Consider the following 20,782-nt stretch of genomic DNA (forward strand, 5'->3'; position numbering starts at 1 on the left):
GTGTCCCGAAACTCGAGAACCCCAGAGTCTGAGCTCAATCTTGCTCCCGCGCGGTGGGTTAGTGCGCGCTCTTGGGAGTGGGCAATGTCATTAAGATTGGGAAACGAGTCAAGCTGGGGGTCTAGGTGAGCCGGAAACCACGTGATGGTGTGCGGAGAGATTATCTTGTTCTTGAGAATCTTGTGAGCCTCCTCAGCGATGGATCCTGAAGCGAAAGCCCTGACGGCCGATCTCGAATCAGTGAAGATTTGTGATCTGCTGTTGTCTAGGAGTGCTATAGCAACTGCGACCTGCTCCGCTCTGGTTGGTGTTGAGCACTTCAGGGAAGCCGCATTCATTATCTGTCCGTTGTGATCAACGAGGGCAATGGTGAAGTTAGACGACTGTCCATATTGGGTTGCCGAGAAAACGAATTATCCTTTTAAATGTATTTAGATAGGAACACCCGAGCTAAAGCTTCCTCTTAAGATTGTATGAAATTTTGTGTTTACAGGGAATGACCTGCGGGAAAGACCCGTAGGGAATGATTTAACTAAACTTGTTAAAAGGGGTTTCGCAATGTAAGTTGCGAAAGCTTACCTAGCAAAAAAAGAAAAAAAAAGAACTGCTGCCACACCACCTCAGAAAGTTTAAATAATCAGGTAGAACGCCTAGGTGCTCCCGGATTTCCTTCACCTATTATCAGTGCTGTATGCGAATCAATATTACCGGACCTGAAGAAGGACCCAGGCCAAAAATGGGAAAGGATACACATTGACTGCAGGGTATTCCCTACATCTTAAGATGTAGGGAATACCCTGCATGATGTAGGAATACCCTGGAATCTTAAGATGGCTAACAGCTATGAAGTCACAGTTGTGTTTTCTGCTCCATGCAAGTTAGCACAAATCAGCGCTTTGCTGCCCAAGGAGAAGAAATTGTTAGCAAAGAAGCATGATCATGGTTACACTATGTAACGCACATGGTGTACACGATTTCACTAAGTTAGGGTCGAGTGTACATCGGCCAGAGGGGCCGATGCTACAGTGTGAGGGCACGGCGAGCATTACCTAAAAGAAGAAAAAAAGAAATACCGAATGTGGCGGACATCTTGCAGATCCCTGCAGCAGGTGTGCATTCAATCGACACTGAGATCACACGACTTTCCTTAAGAATGCAAAAACAAAAACAAAAGGGAGATAACAGAGGCCGCGCACATGAGGGAAACTGGTGTTATCTGTGTAAGTGCTCCTAGTTTGATAAAGAAATGCAGTATTTTTGGTCACCTTTAAAACTTTCCGTTTGTAGTAACACGGTCGCATGTATAAAAGTAGTTTCTTTTGTTTTTTTCAAATAAATAGTTGGAAGTCAGCGCCAGTTCATGTCGCTTCTGCGTTCCTTTCTTCTCTTTTATTGTCCTGCGGAAACTTTGTACAATTCAGGATGTACCAAGTGGCCCGTGAGCGAATTGTTCTGATTTTGTTATTACTTTTATGCTGTACAAGGGCATATTATTAACACGTGCTGTCACATACTGTACTGTGTGCCCGCCGGAAGTTCTGCAGTCACTATTTCGTGTTTTTATCATTTTTCTTCTTATTTTGTGTTCCACTTTTATTTCTTGCCCGCTGAAAGTTGTTCTCTGATCATGTTTTACAACAGTTAAAGAAGTAACGAAAAAAGTTAAATATAGAGATGGTGCGTCATATTAGCTGGTTAAGGTGCCTAGTATAGCAATTGTGTCCCTAGTATATTAATGTAAGTGTGAAAAAGCGGGTCACGGGGAGAAACGAGCAGGGCAGTACCAGGAAATGTCACTCTGAGGCCTCTGACAGCCCGTTTTTCAAGGTGTTGTGATTAAATAGCGCGAGCTGTCCCTATTTACTGTTGTCCTGGAAAAAATGCTTTTTTCTCGTGATACAGTGCCAGCAAGCGTATATTCGGCATGTCAAGGCGTCAGCACTCGTTGTGATCCCAGCACCACTGTGCAGATATTCCGAAAGAGGCAGCGCAATTCCGTACAGAAAGACAGGAATTTATTCCCACTACAGCGACAAAGCTTGCACAGGGCTGACGATTGGCCCTACACGGTGGTGATAACGACGACTTTACTCTTTGCATGGGGCTGCAAGAAAAAAAAAAATGAAGTCACTCCTTGAGCACCATGGACAAGCGAACTTTTTTTATGAACTGCTTAAAAGTTGTGGAGGGGATAGAGAGAGACAGAGCGTTGGTGGAAGGGGGGGGGGGCATCTGGCACTTTCATTCAATAATAGCCACACATACGACTTTATCACAGTGGTCGTCACATAGTTATGCACGGTAATCTCCTAAGCGATTTTCGCGTCGATCGCCAAAGATGGACTGTTTCTTACGAACGAGCTCACGAAAGTAAAATTTTCAACTGCGCTAACATTACTCATATAACAACATCATTCGTGTGGACGCTTACAGGTCTACTGGACGAATTGGACGCACACGTCAGCTTAATTTAAATTATGAGATTTTACGTGCCGAAACCGCGATATGATTATGAGACACGCCGCAGTGGGGGACTCGCGAATAATTCTGACCACCAGGGCTTCTTTAACGCGCCCCTGAATCTAAGCAAGGATGGTTTTTGCATACTGCCTCTACTGAAATGCGGCCGCCGCGGAAGTGGCGCGGGATCGAATCCGCTACCCAGATACAGCTCAGCAGCGCAACGCCATATCACTTAAGCCAGCGTGGCGCCTACTTTCTTTCATAAACGAGGATTGGTGGCGTTTTATGTTGATGCCACAAAGCTGCTGCCGATACGATAACCCAGCTTTCTCCCACTCAAGCTTAGTTACCTACACGCCATTAGTTTACCTACACGCCAATTTGTGTTACTTGGCGTGCGCCACTCCTTATGTGCCGTTCTTTAATGAAACTCCTTGGGGCCAACTTCGATCACCGGGTACATGGTACTGGATATGTGCAGCTCTTCAATGAGCCTTTCTAATGCCAACTTGAGTAACTATGTGTCACTTAGTATGTATCGCTTTTCTGATGGAGGAATCATTTAAGATTTTTCGAGCGCTTGGGCGGAATCAAGCCCACGTCATTTGTATCTGGACAAACTTCTCTCGCACAAGTGCCACGTGCGGGATTTGCAGCACCGCCGCTGAATGACTCAGCGTGTTCCGAGGTAAACGCGAGATAGCAACCCGGCTGCATACAGGCCCTATGCATGAAGCGTCTTTGTGGTTGTAATATGGTATGTCGCTACTTTGCTTCAATGCTAATCGCGTAAAGTCAACGTTCATCGTGAGATTGGTTCTTTCTCATTTTTTTGCTTAGAAATCACTCGGACTCAGACTCACTAAAGTTCTCCTCAGCCGGGCTCACTCAGACTCAGACTAGCGAGCTATAGTCGCAGTCTGCGTTAGTCTGGGTGAATCGACTCGTGAGTGAGTGCGCCGACCTGTGCCGGTAAGAGAGGTTAACCAAGAACGCTGCTCTGTTTTGTAGGATGTAAATGTTTAGATTACCTACCTTTCAGCACCCGGTGTGTCTCATCACTGCCTTGAAGGTGAAGTGTTTGGTTTTTCGAATGAAACGTCAAGGTCGATGCGTCTTTTGCAGGACAGGCAGGCACCGATTCGAGAAACAAAGAGCAACGAAGAAAGGTTAGGGTGGAGAAAAAATAGCTGGCATTCACGATAATGCTCAAGAAGTTATTCTCAGGCTCGGTCGTGCTGTGTAAATATAAGAAGTATTGCAGCCCGTATGGGCTGCAATACTTCTTATGTTTATTATATATGCGTACAAGAAATTTCTGAAGTTGTGACATTTTTTCCCCATTTTTTATTGCTGCTGTATGAATTATAATAGACGTCATAATTGCTATTTCACTAACTCTATATATTTATTTAAAAAAAATTTGCCATGCCTGCAGATAGAGATATTTAACAAGTGCAGAGGAATGGGCAGTCACTCGTAACCGAAGCAATGATGGCGCACACGCTTTATAGGTCTATCCTCTTGGATAAATACTAGCAAACTCAGCGTATGTCCAATAAGAATTGCTGAGTTTAAGGCGCACTTTCTAAATGCTATGCTGTAGATTTTGCGCTTTATCTGAAAGGAAGTTTGTCATTTTTGTCTATCAATATTCTTTCTGTTGTGATTGAAACATTGCAATCTTGTGTCTGACAGCTCTCGTGTCAAATTTATGCGTGGGGCTACAGGCAAACTCAAAATACAACCTTTATCACTTCGCCTTTCATTGATTTCTGCCTTGTGGAAGATTGCAATACAGTTTGATTTATTCAGTTATTCATTTCATTAAAAAAATTACCGACGATTACGTCACTTCCTAATGCGAAATTTGAGCGCAGTAAATAAGCTGTTTCACCTTTTCGATAGATTGAGGCAAAGAAATCGAGCAACACATGTATGCGCTATCACAGAATTTTTTTTATTTTTCACACGTATTCCTTTAACAAAGACTGCACTAACAGTTCTTGACAGTCATGAAGGAAGCTTTGTGGTCGGAGAAATAGACTGATATATGTTCGACTTGGTACACCAATGCTTGATTCTCAAAGACGAGATCTATACAAGTGCCTCGCGAGGTTGTCACAGCCGTGGGACGCGTTACGAGCGAGAGGAACGGGATGTTCTCCCGCATAAGTGTTAGGAAATTGCTGTTTGTCTTTATGTCAACATTAAAGTCCCCCACTACTAACATCGGTGTGGATCGATGGATGGTTAATGCGAGTTGCAGGAAGTGCACGACGTCTTTCGTGAGTGCGGTAGCGGACTCAAGAAAGCGGTATCAGTCGGTCGCTGCTAGCGCTGGGGGGATGAAAGGGAGGCGGAGCTGGTTACGAGGCCGACGACAACGCCGACGCGAAACCCAGGAACGGACGCCAAAGAGCCATTTGTGTAGCCAGCCCTCCTCCACAGTCTCTCCTCCTCCCTTCCATCATCCTCCCTCGCCCGGAGAGCCGACAGCGCGCATGCGCGGCGGCGGAGCAGATTCGTCGGCGAGCTGGTTACGAGGCCGACGACGACGCGAAACCCAGGAACGGACGCCAAAGAGCCATTTGTGTAGCCAGCCCTCCTCCACAGTCTCTCCTCCTCCCTTCCATCATCCTCCCTCGCCCGGAGAGCCGACAGCGCGCATGCGCGGCGGCGGAGCAGCAGATTCGTCGGCGAGCTGGTTACGAGGCCGACGACAACGCCGACAACGCCGACAACGCCGACGACAACGCCGACGACGACGCCGACGACGACGCGAAACCCAGGAACGGACGCCAAAGAGCTGCGCTCTAAAAAGACGTGAATATGACGTATACGCAGGCATTTACACAGACTACCAATGAGGAGGTGCCACAGCTCTAATCGAAATCTAGATTTTTGTTCAGAAAAAGAAAATAAAAAGCTTGAACAATCGCCGGCTCTGCGAAATGCGTAAGCAAATTAACAGTGGTCTAAAAAAATTTTCAGAACCACATCAAATCTCTCATCAGAAATAATGAAATAGTTTCGCTATGTATCTGGGGGGTACACTGAAATAATTTGCAGGCAAAGTTTTCGGAGAAGATTCACGATTGATTTCTGATTTATTTTTCCATATCACCTAATTGAATTGAATTTTTTCATTCAAACGAGGGTAGGCTGAGACTAAAGGCCTAAAGCCTGACTAAGGTCTCAGCCCCCGTAACCGATAGGTTTGACAGCAGTATACACACGTATGCACAATTATGCAAGTTACAACACACTTGATTACTGCGAACAAATTATAGAAACAACATATATTGTCATCGTATTCAAACACCTTCAAACTTATAAAGCACTGTGCAGCACGGCTAAGTACAAACAAACATTTCAGATTGTAATGATGTTCTGGATTTGTACAAATAAATTTTTTGTAAAGGTAAACGTTATCGAATTTATAGAGCAATATGAAGCAACAGCATGCGAACAAAAAATTTTAAAAAGTCCACATCCTAATTAGGTGCTAAAATAATGCAAAATACAATGAAGATTGGAAATAGGACATGGATGCATTGAAATGTAAATGTACTAATACAATAAACACGAAAATGCAAAAAATGTTGCATGAAATGATGTGTGGATACTGAAAAAAAATGTGTCGTGGCAGAAACATTATTCAATAAACTGACTTATTTAATTATAATGTATATGTCTTTCCTATTTAACCATTCTCTTACTTCTTCTTTAAATGTCTTTAAAAAAGTGTTCAAGGATACCGATTCACTGTGTCAGTTCATTATTTTTGTGCACCGCCAGACGATTGTATGTTTCCCGTCTTTGGGTTTGTGTGTGTTCTGTGCTCTGTCGCAAGAAGTGTCCCGGAAGGTTACGTTCACTGCATTGTGCGCCTGGGTTTTTCTTTCGAATTTTTAGAAGAAGTTGCGTTTAGTACATCATGTCCGCGCGCAGCATGTCATATTTTTGGAATAGTGGCGATGTTCTTAGTTGTGAAAAATAGCCACAGTAATTTGCGTATAGGCGAATAACTCTTTTTTTCGTAAGGCTATCAATTTCATGTAGTTTGTTCTGGAAGGTGTGCCCCATGTCAATAATCCATTGAAGCTCAAGAAAACGCTGTTATTAAATCGCTTTGTATGTTCTCAGAGTACACTTAGCATTGGAAAGGTTTCCACGTAAACATGAGTTGCTCAACACGGCGGAGCCGTGTTTAGCAACCCAGTGTTTTGAGTTGTTGGAGCATTTAGTTTGACGTTGCATGAGTGGCGCGATGGGCACGAATTACGAGCCGAGAGTTAATAAGTTCAGCGTTAGGCTGAGGAAAGCCTTTAATAGGACATGGAACTTGATTACACAAGTTTATGGTGGCGAAATAATATCTAGAAGTGCCTTTCAATGGCACCGAATGTTTTGGGAGATAAGAAATTCGGGGCACGGGGATAGAAGAGTCGGCCATCCGTCAACGCCGCGTACCGTTGCCAAGGTGGAACGTGTGAGACAGTTACTGCAAGAAAATGGCCATGTTACTGTGCGCATATCTGTAACTCAATAGGGATTTGTGCCTCCGGCTATTACTCAATGTTTGGGGGAAACTGAAACTGTGTGCAAAAAAAAGAAAGAAACAAAGAGACTCGCCATCCCGGCCCTGCGAAAGTAGACGTCCAGCGAAGCTGTTGCACAACCGCCACTACAACTGCTGAAGGGGATGTGCAATGCTTTCTTGGTGGTTCAGATGCTTGTTCTGAGCTTGTTTTTTTTTATTGAAACGTATTCTGCTCTGTGTGTTGTATGGGTGATTTCAAGGAATGTATGCACTGGTCGCTTCACTTTGTTGAGCGCTTGTAGGCTCTACCTCACGGTGGTATCAGCCGTTGAATTTCTTGCTTATGGGAGTATGAGCCATTAGTGATGATGATAGATGCTTGTTTTGAGTTTATTTTTATTGGGACGTATGCTGTTCTGTGCGTCATATGTGTGAATCCAATGAATGTAAGAATGTCCGTCTCACTTTGCTGTATAATGTAGTGAGAAACTCTATGTTAGGGGGTATGAGCCATTGCTGAGGGTGCTAATTTCTGCTCGCGTACGGACACGAAAAATGCCGACCATCGAGAGGCTAGCAGTGTTGCTGCAAAAACATTTCTCACACTCTGGCAGACGAACAGAAAGAAGCCAGACGAACAATTGCTGCTGTACTTTTGCGCAAGCTCAGAAATGATCCCACATTTTTTTCAAGCAGCATTGCCGGAGATGAAAGTTGTTGGGCACTGCCAGCATGGCCCTCAAGCGAAGCGACAAAGCGTCGAATGGCGAGGTCATGGTTCAGCTTTGCTACACGAAACAAGAAAAACCCAGAAATTCGGAGGCAAGCTAAGGAAATTTAGTATACGAAGGTCATGGACATAGAACTACAACAAGTCCTACCTAACGATTTAAAAATAAATCCTACAGAGAGTACCGTCAACCACAAAGTTTTACAGAACATGAGATCTGGGAAAAAGCTGAATATATGCGCAGCCTCACAACGCAGTATTAAACTAGTATTAACCTAGTATTAGCATTTACAGCCTCTATCAGTGTATGTGAACAACATTGTGATTTTCGGTTTTACTGACTACTGCTGAAGGATGCTGGGAAATTGAATGTTATTTGAGATCCTGCGGTCCGTAAAATTTTGTGGTTGCTGTACATATACAGTGAAAGCTCGTTAATTCGAACTTCAATGATTCGAATTTATGGATAATTCGAACTGTACGATTTGGTCCGGCCAAGCTCCACAGAAGTCTATGTATAAAAAAGTCCGTTAATTCGAACGCGAGAACGTTCCCTCACGGATAATTCGAACTACGCTCGCCTGGCACACGGCCAGAGAAACACGCCTACTGCCTACACACAAGGCTGTATTGCCTCCGAAACGGAGAAAACGGCGAGAGAAGGCAAAATCATAAAATAATCTAACCTGCGCGGGGTCAGCCAGAAGCCAGCGGCGGCTGTCGCCTCTCCGTTCTACGTAACCTCCGAGACTTCTTGCCCGTTGCGAATCTCGGAGGCTTTACAAATCTTGTACAGCTGCTAATGTTGTGCGGAGATGGCACAGCCAGCGCCAAAGCACAGCGAATCAAGTACGTCGCAGCTGCGCTTGCAATCAAGAACCAACGAATCAGGGCCTTCGCCACCTTCACATGTTCAGCGTCTTTGCCTTGGCAGTCTTCATCGGTTGTGCACCTCTGTTTTCAGATTAGGAGGTATCGGTCATCGCGATTCATTGTGATGGTGTTAAGCCTCGGCTAACGTTCGTTTCGGTGGACATCGGTGGTGGGGCACAGTCGGACCCAGAGCTTCGACTTGAAGATGGCGTGTGCCCGCAGCAAACGCCATTACTTTCTGACATGCCCTACTGCTTCCAAATCGCAGTGTACTGTTGCTTTCCTTCACTTTCGTTAGTTCGAACTTTCGTTAACTCGAACTCAAGCGGCTTCCCCTTGCGGTTCGAATTAACGAGCTTTTACTATATATATATATATATATATATATATATATATATATATAATGAAAGCAATTAAATCGGAGTTGGAAACAGAAAAGTAACAGAAGAATCGAGAGCTAGACACGCTTATAGTTCAAAGTGGGAAATGGATGCGTAGGAAAGCATGAAGAGATAATCAAAGTGAAAAGTAACAAAAATTGTCCTTGTTCTAGCATAAAATGGTGTGGAGCACAAGAAGTATGGATTGGCAACGGGTGTTCAGAGGGAAATAATGGTTCCCAGGCTTACCTATAATAATTTTTTGGCTTTTCAGTGCCAAAACTACCATATGATTATGAGGCACACCGTAGTGGGTGACTCCGGATTAATTTAGACCATCTGGGGCTCTTTAACGTGCGCCTAAATGTAAATAAACGGGTGTTATCGCATTTCGTCCCCGTCGAAACGCGGCCGCCATGGCGGGGATTCGATCCCGCGACCTCGTGCTTAGCGGCCCAACACCATTGCCACGGCGGGTCGGGCTTACATTTACTAACTCGATGCTGTGTTTAAAAGATGAAGTACAACCGGGACTGGATATAAGTAGGCTTTTCGGAAAACTAGCACTGTGTGCACGTGATAAAAAAAACACAAATGAGACACGGTATCCTTAACGTATTTTCTAAACAGCAACAGCTCCGAACAGCAGTCACGGGGAGCAAATTCCTGGCATATTCGCAAAGGAAGCTTCGGCTTAAGAAATGCGCACCTAGGCGTCGTCGTCTTTCGTCCCACGTGTCCCCGCGTAACATGCACGCGCATGAGGTGAACTAACAGGAAGTGTTTTGTGTGTAGCAAAGCACAGACTTACAGGCAGCTGGTTTCCCCGTACTTGACTCTCCGAAATGAGCCTCCGAGGAACTTCACCTTGCCGAAGCACGTATTTGGCTCCTGCGAAGCAAGTTGTGTGCAGGTCGAGTGAGTACGTCTGCGCATTGGCGCGCACGCTTAGCACAGGGAAAACGTTCGTTTACATTCTGTACACATTCTGAATGTGTACATGTGTACACATTCGCGTACACATTCTGCGCAAGAGTTCACTTCAAAACCAGCGTGGCACTATTCCATTACACAGAAACCGTGCACTTGACGCTGTGACATCGCCCTTCGAGTCTGAAGGAAAAGCGCGAACTTAGTGCAGGACAAATAGTATTGCTGTTATGGAATACTACAGAGAGGGAAATCTCGCGCCACTGTCTATGCGAGTTCCTTAAAGGTAAATTTGACATCATTAGAATGCCGGGATAATCGCGCAACGGTTCATTGTGAACCTTCATTGGCCTAAAACATGATCATGGTTACATAAGTGAAGTATAAAAATTAATTAAATGTCTTAGTTTCCCAGTAATACGTACTGCACCAATGATTACTCGCATGCTAATTTAAACGTAGAAAAGAGAAACATACGCTTGACACCCGCACACAGTGAGGGCCTGTCCTCCAAATCACATCTGCATAAAGCTGGTAGTTTTGGCATTTGACATATGTTATCGCGAATCATTGTGTTTTAATAATGTTTTCCTGTGCTAATAACAGGAAGGTAATGCATTGAAACCAACAGCACTGTTTTGTATCCCCCAGCGGTGAATCAATGGCTATGATGGTCTCGTGCTGTACACGACACTGCGGATTAGATTCCTTGCTACATATAGGTTACAATCCGAAAGCGCCGGTATGCGGAAACGCTTACTTATGCCAAGCACTAGGTGCATGTTAAAGGTGGTCAAAATAAATTTTTAGAACCGAGCTTGAATTGCGTATGCGTGACATACTATTTACAATACGATGCTCCAACGCTTGCCCTTCTCACCCAGGCTCGGTAATTAACCGTCGGGCATTTCAAGAAGAAAAAAAGTTCTTGGACCGCGGCCTCGTTTACATGCGGTACACAGAACCACAAAACGCCGCTGCCTTTCTGAAAGGAGCACTGGCATGGCATTATTGTACTTTTCATTTTGTTATTGCTTTAAATAAAGGTGCCTCGACCTCGACACCCTAGAAAAAATACTGGCAATTGAGTGCCATAAGTAATATTGTATATATATGCTAGCTCTGCTACGTGTCGGTTTCGTTTCCCAGGTTGTATATGCGCCATGATGTCATGACGCAGAAGGCAGTTGCAGAACATTGTAAAGTTTTGGTACTAGTTGCGGCTGGTTTGGTTGCCCGTTACGTTGCTATTCATTGCGAGACCCGTTGTAGCAGAGTAGCAGACGACCGGGCGGGTGCCAGAAAGTCGCTCCCGCTGGACCACTTTCTTTTTTGCGTTATGACGTCACGACGCATGTACCTGCTGAGAAACGAAACCGAGACTGGTACACAGAAGAGCTGTTTTAGAAAATTATTTGAGGGCGCTCTGAAGCTTGCTAGTGTTCTTGTAGGCTTTCGATGTCCTTTCCTACATTTACCATAAAAAAAGAACAAGTTCAAATGCACATGCCAATATTAAGAGGAAGCTTTAATTCAGGCCCAACTTCCATGCCGCGTATTCAGATACATGTAAAACGCAGAAGCGCTTTTTTATATAACCCCTGGGCCATTTTAATAAAATTTGTTCCATTTTAAAGAGAAAATTAAGTTTTACTGACTGGTGGAACTGGAATTTTGACTTATGGTCTGAATGTTCTTACCGAAATTGCCCAAGGCTGGTGAATTAAAAAAAGAATTAGAAGCACGAAGTTTACAAATACGTAAATAATTCTGTACCGAAAGCAGATGTCGCAGCTCTGTAAACTGCGTCCTTTAGAACATGCAAATGGGACAAATGTTATTTATTATTATATATCTTATGTGAATTGGTTACCGTGTTTATAAGGTTTTTCAAAAGCCCTACTCACATAATAGGGCTGTATTGAAGAGCCATGTATGATGTATAAATTTTGTACGCTTTACATATACTATCAGACGCCATTCACATAAATATAATGTCATTTTTCTTGTTGTGTTACAGAGCTGTGAATGTGACAGTGTTGTTATTTGAATATATGCAATTTTAAACAATTTTTATAAAAGATCGACAGCCTAAATAATACATCTGCTTCTTATAGTGGCTAGATTTTAACTTTTTTCTCTTAAATGCAACAGACCTAATGAAATTTAGTGCAGTGCTTGCCGATGAAAACGATTTCTGATTTCCCATGTATTTAGATAGAAGCAACCGAGCTAAAGCGCTCTATTGAGATCCGACAGGTTACATGCGACTGCTTGGGACTGACTGAATGTTGAATGCTTCAGCGTACGTGTGTGCGCGTACTGCGAAATTTTCTGCTATATTTTTCTCTCGTGTTTCGCTGTCATTTTTCAGTAGATGCTAGTCAGTACCCTGACTCATCTAGGTTAGGGTTTTGCTTCCTAATTTTCCTTTTTTGTCAGCAAATTGAGTGCTATCCTAGGCCTCACTAACCTATGATCACGAGCCTTTACTCTAGCTAACACAGAAGTGTTAGCTAGATAAAGGGCCGTGATTCTGCACTATGCTGGGGTCGGCACAGAGTATGAAATCTATTTCACTTCTTGTGTTCGAATGGGTAGCGTGCCGGGCTGTACTGCTAGGGAACGGGGTTCGGAAACCACCAGTCGCTCCAACTTGGATAACTGGGTTTGTGGCACTGTGTACCTATGCACCGCTCGTCATCGAACCTCTTTGACGTCGACATGGGTCCCTGCTGGGATTAAGTATGTACCGCTCGCTCTGCGATTAATTTCTTTCACGCTTATTTTTCATTGTGTATGTGCCAGTTGGTTTGTGCGCATTTTTGTGGAACCAGTTTGATGCCAACTTGGGCAACTGGGACTGTACGAGAGGTGCGTGCCGCTCTTCAATGAACGTCTCTGGCGCCAAGTTCGGTAACTATGTAATCGCTGCTGAGAATGTGCCACTCTGTAATGAAAAAAAAAGATACCGCTTTAGCTTCTTCGATGCTCGGTGGAATCCAAGCCGCACCGAGCGCGGACTTTACAGCGTCGCCGATAGACAACGCAGCGTGTGCAGTGGGAAGTAGCGTGTAGTGGCAGCGGTAGACCGGGAAAGGAGTCCGGCTGCATTTCGGACCAGCCGTCTTCGTGATGGGCGATTCCGACCAAGCGAAGGTGCCATTAGAAAGCCTGTGATGTTTATCCCGTGCTGGGAAGAATCGAACCCGCTTCACAAAGGTTCCTCAAGGACAAGGCCGATGCTTTAGCTAGCTGCTTCACAAATGCACGGGGTATGCGCTGCATTTCCATGAAAGTCTTTCACGCCAACGCTTCAGCGAGCCGCGCCGTGAAAGCAGTGGGCAGGTGCCGCTCTTCAATGAGTCCCTCGCCAACTTGGGTCATTGAGTATGTGCCGCTGAGCGGCCAAGCGAGGGAACAATTCTCAGCTTTCGAACACGCCAGAGCTCCACTCATCTAGTCTCGGAGGCCATGCGCGGACTTCTCGACAGCGCCGCTAAGTGGCGTAGTGTGTCCAGGCAAAGGCGCGAGAGTGGAGCCCGGCTGTCGCTCGACGCGTTTCCAAGGGCATGCACCGGCGCGCCACTTATTTCGGGGGCCATGCTCAGGTTTCGCGGTGGCGACCAACAGAGGAATCCCTCTGCAATACACGCCTCATACTCAAGGCGTTTTGGCGGTGGCATTACGTTTTCTAGCTATACTGATTCAATGCAATACCGTCGACAGATGCGTTCCGCTGCATTTCTTTGCGAGAGTGACGTATAGGATGGGAAGGAAATGCGATTCGAAATCGCAACACTTACCTTGCCTCTTATCTCGGGACACCGCCGCCGTGTTGGAATTCGCTTTCCTGGTTTGCACACGGTGTCCACGGCTTGGAAATAAATGGTGGCACTGTCGCCTTTCAACTGAAAAGCAGACATACGCAATAGACAGACTTCGCAGCGTGACACCATGTAGATGCGGTGGCGCTGCTGTCACTATCTCGGTTAGCAAGGAGGAACAACATCCGTGAGGAACAATATCGGCGAGCTCTAGTGGCGCGAATTTTCCCAGAAGGCACGAATGACAGACCAAGCTTTCAAAAGTTGGTTTACAAATTGTTCAATGTAGCAAAAAAAATATAAACGTATTTTCTGCTCTATTTGCCTGCGCTCCTGTTTGTTGACTAAACGCAGCTTATGTATATAGAGGTAATAGAATCAGTACAGTCACCAGCACATTTTCATAAATAATATTTTCTATCGGTACCTGTCTCTACCGACAGATGGCGACGGCGATCGACCTCTAGTGCAATAAATTCAAACGCAAAGTTGCACGAGGAAGCTAGAAATGTGATCTTAGTTGTATGCGTTACCACCACCTTTGAGATGGGATGCATAGCTCACACAGTTATCATCATCATGAAACTGTGTCGATATTTGTTTGAACTTATAGGTATCCTGGTGTACACAGTACTAACTTTTTGTCATGGGCTGATCACATTGATTCTGGAACATCCAAATCCAATCGTATGCTTGGTTACATAAAACGTAATTTTCCCCTAGCGCCACCATCATTAAACAAACAGCTATATATCACTTAGTTCCGTCCTTTATATGCTGGAAAATACGCTTCATCTGCATGGGACCAGGGCCAGGTAACACTTATCTACGAGCTCGAAGCAGTTCATATTCCTTCAGCACGTTTCATACTTTCGAACTATTATTGAACATCCAGTGCAACTACCATAAAAAATAGCTTTAGTCTCCCTACCTTTGTCATGTGCAAAAAATTAGCTCGCCTCTGCCTTTTTCAAAAGATCTATTATCCCAATCAAGTACTTAAATCGCGCTGGATGCAGCTAGCTCCTTTCTTATCTTCACGCCTTGATCACCATAGCAAAGTTCATATTCGTCGAGGAAACACGGTAACATATTCCCATTCACTTACACCCAAAACTAGCTGTGTCTGGAACCACCTGCCAACCTCAACCGTCAGCATTATTAAGTAGGGCATGTTGTCGGGCTAGTCGGTACATTATTTCAGCAAAATTTTAATATGCGCGATGAAGAGAGGACATGAACAGAAACATAGACGCACACACAAAGCGGAGACTTCCAACTGGCTTTATTTCGTGAAAACAGGGAATTTATAAGGTTCTAAAAACAGAAAAAGAAGGAACAATCGTGCTGAAATTGTGCACGAGGCAGTGACGAAAAATACCAAGGCCACTTTTTTGTCACTGCCTCGTGCAAAATTTGATCATGATTGTTCCTTGTTTTTCTGTTTTGTAGAACTTGATGAGTTCCCTGCCTTCACAGAATAGAGCCAGTTGGAAGTCTGTGCGTTGTGTCTGCGTCTATGTTTCTGTTCGTCTCCTGTCTTCTTGAGGCAGTTTAAAATTTTGCTGAGTATTACCAACCCAGAAAGATTCCGCGAGGAGCTTCACAGTTCCTTTTGATGTCGTTTTCTTTTTGTTTTTACATCTTTTCTTTTCTTTGGCGTGTATGCATGCGTAGCGCAATGACCTATGTGTAACCATTTACTCCATACGAGAAGAAAGGGCGTTAACCGAGGGGCCCGATATTTATTAGTCATATCATAAAGAGCCAACAAGCACTGACACCAAGGACAACATAGGAAAAATTACTTGTGTGTAATAAATGAAGTAATGAATAGGTAAATTAAAGGAAATGAAAGTGGATGAAAAAACTACTTGCCGCAGGTGAAGAACAATCCCATAACCTTTGCGAAATGCGAAGGTTGTGGGATCGTTCCCCACCTGCGGCAAGTTGTTTTTTCATCCACTTTCATTTCCATTAATTTACCGTTTTTACTTCACTCATTACACACAATTAATTTCACTTATGTTGTCCTTGGTGTCAGTGCTTGTTGACTTGACATTTCATTCCATGTACCTTATGTCAACATGCCGTTACTTTTCATTCATCTTTCTTGCCGCTTTTTGCTATTTTGTTTTATGTAAAGTGCTCCTTATCTAATCTGTAAGTGTTCTTTCTATGCCCCTTCCCTCTACAATGCTGTAAAGTCGTGAGGCTACAATAAATAAATAAGTAAATAAATAAACAGGGGTCGCTAAGGAAGAAGTTGAGGTAAAAGGAAAGTTGAGCTAAGGAAAAATACGTTGACGTTGCCACGCATGCCACCTGGTCACAAAAGAGAACGAACGGACTATTCCAGACACGCGCCAAAAATTTCAGTGTGTTTCTGAAGGAAAGCTTTAGCGGAAGCTCCGCTATACTGATACCGTCCTCTAAAGGGTTATGACGACTGTGTCAATTTTTGGAAAGTGTACGTGTTGTTAATTTGCACCTACTACGCCCGTCTTGCATGGATTTTTTCGAGAAAAGTATTATTTGAGGCTTAGGCACACGAGCACCTCCTTAGAGGCAAATTTTCCATAATAGTAACATGGGCGTGAAAATGCAGAAGTATTTTTCTGACATCCATATAACTGCTTGTTGGGTTACAAGGGACATTACGGCGGCTTAGATTTTTTTTCTATTGAGACGTAACCTACTACAGGGCAATTAAAATTTTGCTAACGATTGCCTTGCTACCAGTGAGTGGGGCTAGCAGTAGCAGCCGTTGTGATAATCTGCGCTTACCAAAACGTTGGTGACTTTCGTCACGCGCAGTGCGTGCTTTGGAGACAGCCGGTATCTCAGGGCCAGCTGACGCGCAAAGCGCATGTAGCGACGAAATTGGGATTTCTTCACCTCCTTTTCTCGCTTCTTGGCGTCCGAAAGTGTGGCGCACACGATCGCGACCAGCGCAATGACGGCAAAGACGAGGAGGAGCCTCATATTCGGCGTCGACAGAAGTCTGCTGCGAAGTGGACGGGACTGCAACAACACGAGACACGGCGTGCGATCGTGTGCTTCTATTACTGAGGAACGATCGATGACGTCATCAGATTTCACCGTAAATTTGTCGCTTGATACTTAACGACCCATCTGTTACCTCGCCGATGGTTTCAAAAGACAGCTGCGACAACTCGCGAATCGTCGTCATCTGATTGGAGTATAGTGAAAGGTCTGACGATCAAAAGTGAACTGTTGCGTCACTGTTCTAAGACGAAGCAAATTCTGAGACGAAGCAGTTCTCAAGAGGGCCTGCAAACAAGTATAAAAGAAAATAAAATATTACGCCGAAAGGCTCCGTACACCATCCTACTTCGCAAGATAGCAATGATGAGCATTGAAGATTCAAGTACGTGGCGAACTTCCCGCAAGGTTCTTAGTTGCGCCATCGAGAATTTCCTGTGAAGCATATCTTTCAGCATGACACCATACGATATATTGATCTCTTTTACGAACACAGGCGCCTTGACAGGAAGAAAAAACTATCACGTTTTTGTTTCAAGTGCGAGCTTCGTAAGTGCTTAAGGTTCTGTCGCTTAAACCTTAAATCACTCGAGGCAGTCATTTTGTTTTGTTTCTTTGTTGTAATGTTCGGTGAAGATGACGCACAGCCTCCTGGTGCTATATCATGATTGCTATGTGTGACTTTGTTTTGAAATTGAACTGAAATTGAAATTGTTTATTTGCCATCCTGTACATTTACAGATGGAGGGACTGTAGATAAAAAGGTGTCCTCCAACAGCTTGACGTGTCCACAATCCCTGTTTCTGCAGGGAGGCAGCATAACATACGCGCACATACATATACATACATATATATAGCTGTATACATAACTTCAGTGACATGTTTCTCACTAAAGCTTTGCTTCATGTCAACAAAGAAATGCAAAAACACAGATACATAACGCTACCAGATATTACATCGAAACCGTATACATCAGTTTCAGTTCCTTGGATGATGACGTAAAAAGATCAAATCGGACCGAATTATAGTAATTTAACAGTGTTGGTATTATGTATTTAAGGCATTGTTTCCCATAGTTCGAATGTCGTGTTGGTACTAACCAATCCTCAAAGTGTCTTGTAACGTACTTTGTAAATTTTCTCTGAAGTTGGGCTAGAGTACGCAGGTTGCTGATATTTCGATGGATTTCCAGTTTATATACATGACTCAGACGATATCTGTAGAGATTGTGAGCTGGGATTACACCAGAATTATTAAAGAAGGTTATTGTTGATGCCGTGTAGGAAGCGTTATATGCGTGGCGAGATACTTCTTTTGTAACAGGTGAATATGTTCTAGATCGGTAGATGTTGTACTACCCCATACTAATTGGAAATAGTTTAAATGTATTGGAAAAGTGAATTGTACAGCAAGAGTTTAATACGTGTGGAAAGAATGTATCTCATACGGCCTACTACACCAGTTATTCTACTTATTTTGCTTAGAACGTGTTTGACGTGATTGTCCCAAGACATATGTTCGCTGAAAAGAAGACACCTAGACATTTGAAAGTCTCGACTATTTCAATACTCCTTGAGCTTAATAAAATGTCTTGATGGGGAGGTATTTGCTTGTTTTTCGGTTTGAATATAACTGCTTTTGTTTTGTTTGCATTTATATTCATTAAATTCACTCTCGACCATTCCTCTAAGGATTTCATTGCATTGTTGCATTGTTTTATAAGAACATCAATATTATTACCAGTGAAGAAAATACTCGTGTCGTCCGCGTAGATAATAAACCTTGCCTGAGAATTAGTATTGACGATATCATTCAGATATATATTAAAAAGCAAAGGCCCTAAAATACTTCCCTGTGGCACTCCACAGTAGACAGCTCTAGCCTTAGAAGTAAAGGTGTCGATTTTCACAATTTGTGTTCTGTCAGATAAGTAGGATTTGACAAGAGATGGTGCCTGTCCTCGTATTCCATAATAGTTTAATTTCTCAAATAAAATGTTATATCAACTAAATCAAAGGCCTTAGGAAAGTCTACCAAGATACCAACAACTATAGCTTTGTTTTCAAACTCTGTTTATATGTATTCCTTTTGCTCTACTAATGCTAACTCGACTGACTTTTTCTTACGAAAACCAAACTGGTGTGGTGTTAACAGGTTATGTTTTTCAATAAAATTTGTCATCCTCGAATGCAACATTTTTCCAAACACCTTTGAAAAGATGGGTAAAATAGATACCGTCCTGTAAGTTCCCAAATCATTACGATCTCCTTTTTTATATAGAACGGTTACTTTCGAAGAGTGCATCTTCACTGAAAAAATTGCCGATTCCAAGCACATGTTAAAAATATGGGTGAGTATTGGGGCAATGATTTCAACTACATGTTTAATTGGGCACACTTGAAAACCGTCAATGTCACAACTACTGCTATTGTTCAAGGTTTTTGTAACTGACACAACTTCATTCGGTGTGACGGGCTGAAGCATCAGGACAGGGACAGGGGCAGGGATTTAAATGTCGGACCATTCCCTTTGTCCATACCCACACGGCTCATTTCTTTGTCCTGCTCCTGGTTGCCTTCGAAGAAAACTTTCTTGGTCCCAGTTGTTTAAATTTTAAACCAACCTCGCCATCTAGCACAAGCCGTGTCGTCTTGGCGCTATTCCTTCATGATACGTGCTTATCCAAGCCATGCCCTGGCGCGATGTCGTACTTAATATATCGTCCGCATAAATCTTTGCAGTCTTGCACGATTTTGAATGAATTTTTTATGCGCTCTTGAGTGAGGCTTCGTGTAAAATTTGTTCTCTTGCAGCATGACATTGTTGTTCGGAATACATTGCTTATGGAAGCATTGTTAAAACTACGAGTTCAGTTCGCTGCTGTGTATGAGGCAGCCGAATGTACCGACAACTTTAGACATGCCTTGGGAATGGCGACAAGTTGCAAATTTCACTCATATTTTGCAGTGGTCGTTAGGAGAAATTCCACAACAAAGAGGGACATCGCCGGAAAATTCGAGGTAGACGTCCACGTGCATGGCTTACATCCCTATAATTTCGGTCTCGCTGTTTGTAAGCAACTGGTTCTTTCCTTAAATTCTATAGGCTTTAAAAACTGGTTCCTTCGATGATCTTTCTATAGGTGATTCGCTACAGGTGAAGATCATATGTGCGTGTTTAGAAAGCCACCATTTTTTTTTCCGGAAACAATACGCACCACTGAGCACGTCAGTTGGTCGACTGCCTTACCTGTACCATCTGTATATACAACTCCAGCATTTCTGCACTTACATTAATGGTCGTAAAAACTCTTCCCATTGCACCATGATTTTACTAGTCGTAACATGTACCGACAAGACTGACAATCCCATTCCCCTTTGACAGCAGATTGAGAGACAATTCTGTTCCCTCAGAAGAGTATTTGGTGCCCTTCACTGTAGCCAGTCTTTCCACGAGAGGAATTTAAAAACTACAGCCGTAGCTATAAGTGTTGCGCCATCCGCTTAGCGAACGCCTTAAAAGTACCTTATGCCGAAAGTTATGAGAATCAATGGTGCTCAGGAGGTTTCGGAGTCACCGGAGGCGAAGATGTGCATGAACACAGGGATAGAGGCTTTGCCTTTCAAATAAGAGATAATTTATGCGCTTCAAAAGGTTCCCTATATATTTGGTCACGTGACGAAACGCTTACTACGACGGTGCAGTCGCCCTCTATCAAGAACGAAGTTCATGAACTCAAGCTTTGCGCTTTTTTACAGATGGACGAGGTCAGCAATGCTTCGTTCGAGCTCTTAAGTGCGGTCTTAGTAAAATCTTTTCAGCAATTAAAGTGAGATTGGCGAAGGCGTGGGCGTCATCGGTCACGGTTTACTTCAATCTTATTTTATGCTCTAAAGGACTCATAGAAGTTTCTTGCTTCCTTTGACTGCCTTTATACAGGGTGTCCCAGCTAACTTTAGCCAGCATTAAAAGTATGCGAATGACAGGTAGCTAGACAGAGCCAAGATAATTTTGTTTGCTGTCGCTT

The 20,782-nt window shown here is 43.7% G+C and overlaps 2 protein-coding genes across 2 annotated transcripts in view; one reads left to right on the forward strand and one right to left on the reverse strand.

Annotated features, from left to right (window-relative positions):
• Positions 1-20,782, forward strand: part of LOC135904414 (centriolar and ciliogenesis-associated protein HYLS1-like) — a 116,409-nt gene that overhangs the window by 49,812 nt on the left and 45,815 nt on the right. The gene's annotated exons all lie outside the window — the stretch shown is intronic.
• LOC135904459 (uncharacterized) lies at positions 1,994-16,812 on the reverse strand. Its single transcript, XM_065435277.1, has 5 exons — positions 16,537-16,812; positions 13,729-13,833; positions 9,804-9,883; positions 3,499-3,579; positions 1,994-2,104 (listed from the first exon to the last, which is right to left on the reverse strand). Exons 1-4 carry the CDS (start codon positions 16,732-16,734, stop codon positions 3,522-3,524), a joined length of 441 nt encoding a protein of 146 aa, XP_065291349.1. The 5' UTR covers positions 16,735-16,812; the 3' UTR covers positions 1,994-2,104; positions 3,499-3,521.

This window comes from Dermacentor albipictus, chromosome 7 (genome assembly GCF_038994185.2).
Source record: "Dermacentor albipictus isolate Rhodes 1998 colony chromosome 7, USDA_Dalb.pri_finalv2, whole genome shotgun sequence".
Lineage (NCBI taxonomy): Eukaryota > Metazoa > Arthropoda > Arachnida > Ixodida > Ixodidae > Dermacentor > Dermacentor albipictus.

Excerpts from the sequence above, each read along its gene's own strand:
- LOC135904459 (XM_065435277.1), bottom strand. The coding sequence starts at position 16,734 with ATGAGGCTCCTCCTCGTCTTTGCCGTCATTGCGCTGGTCGCGATCGTG. Across the intron at positions 13,834-16,536 it reads CGAAAGTCACCAACGTTTTG|TTGAAAGGCGACAGTGCCAC; the intron begins GTAAGCGCAGAT and ends TCTGCTTTTCAG. Across the intron at positions 3,580-9,803 it reads TACGGGGAAACCAGCTGCCT|ACGCATCGACCTTGACGTTT; the intron begins GTAAGTCTGTGC and ends GTCCTGCAAAAG.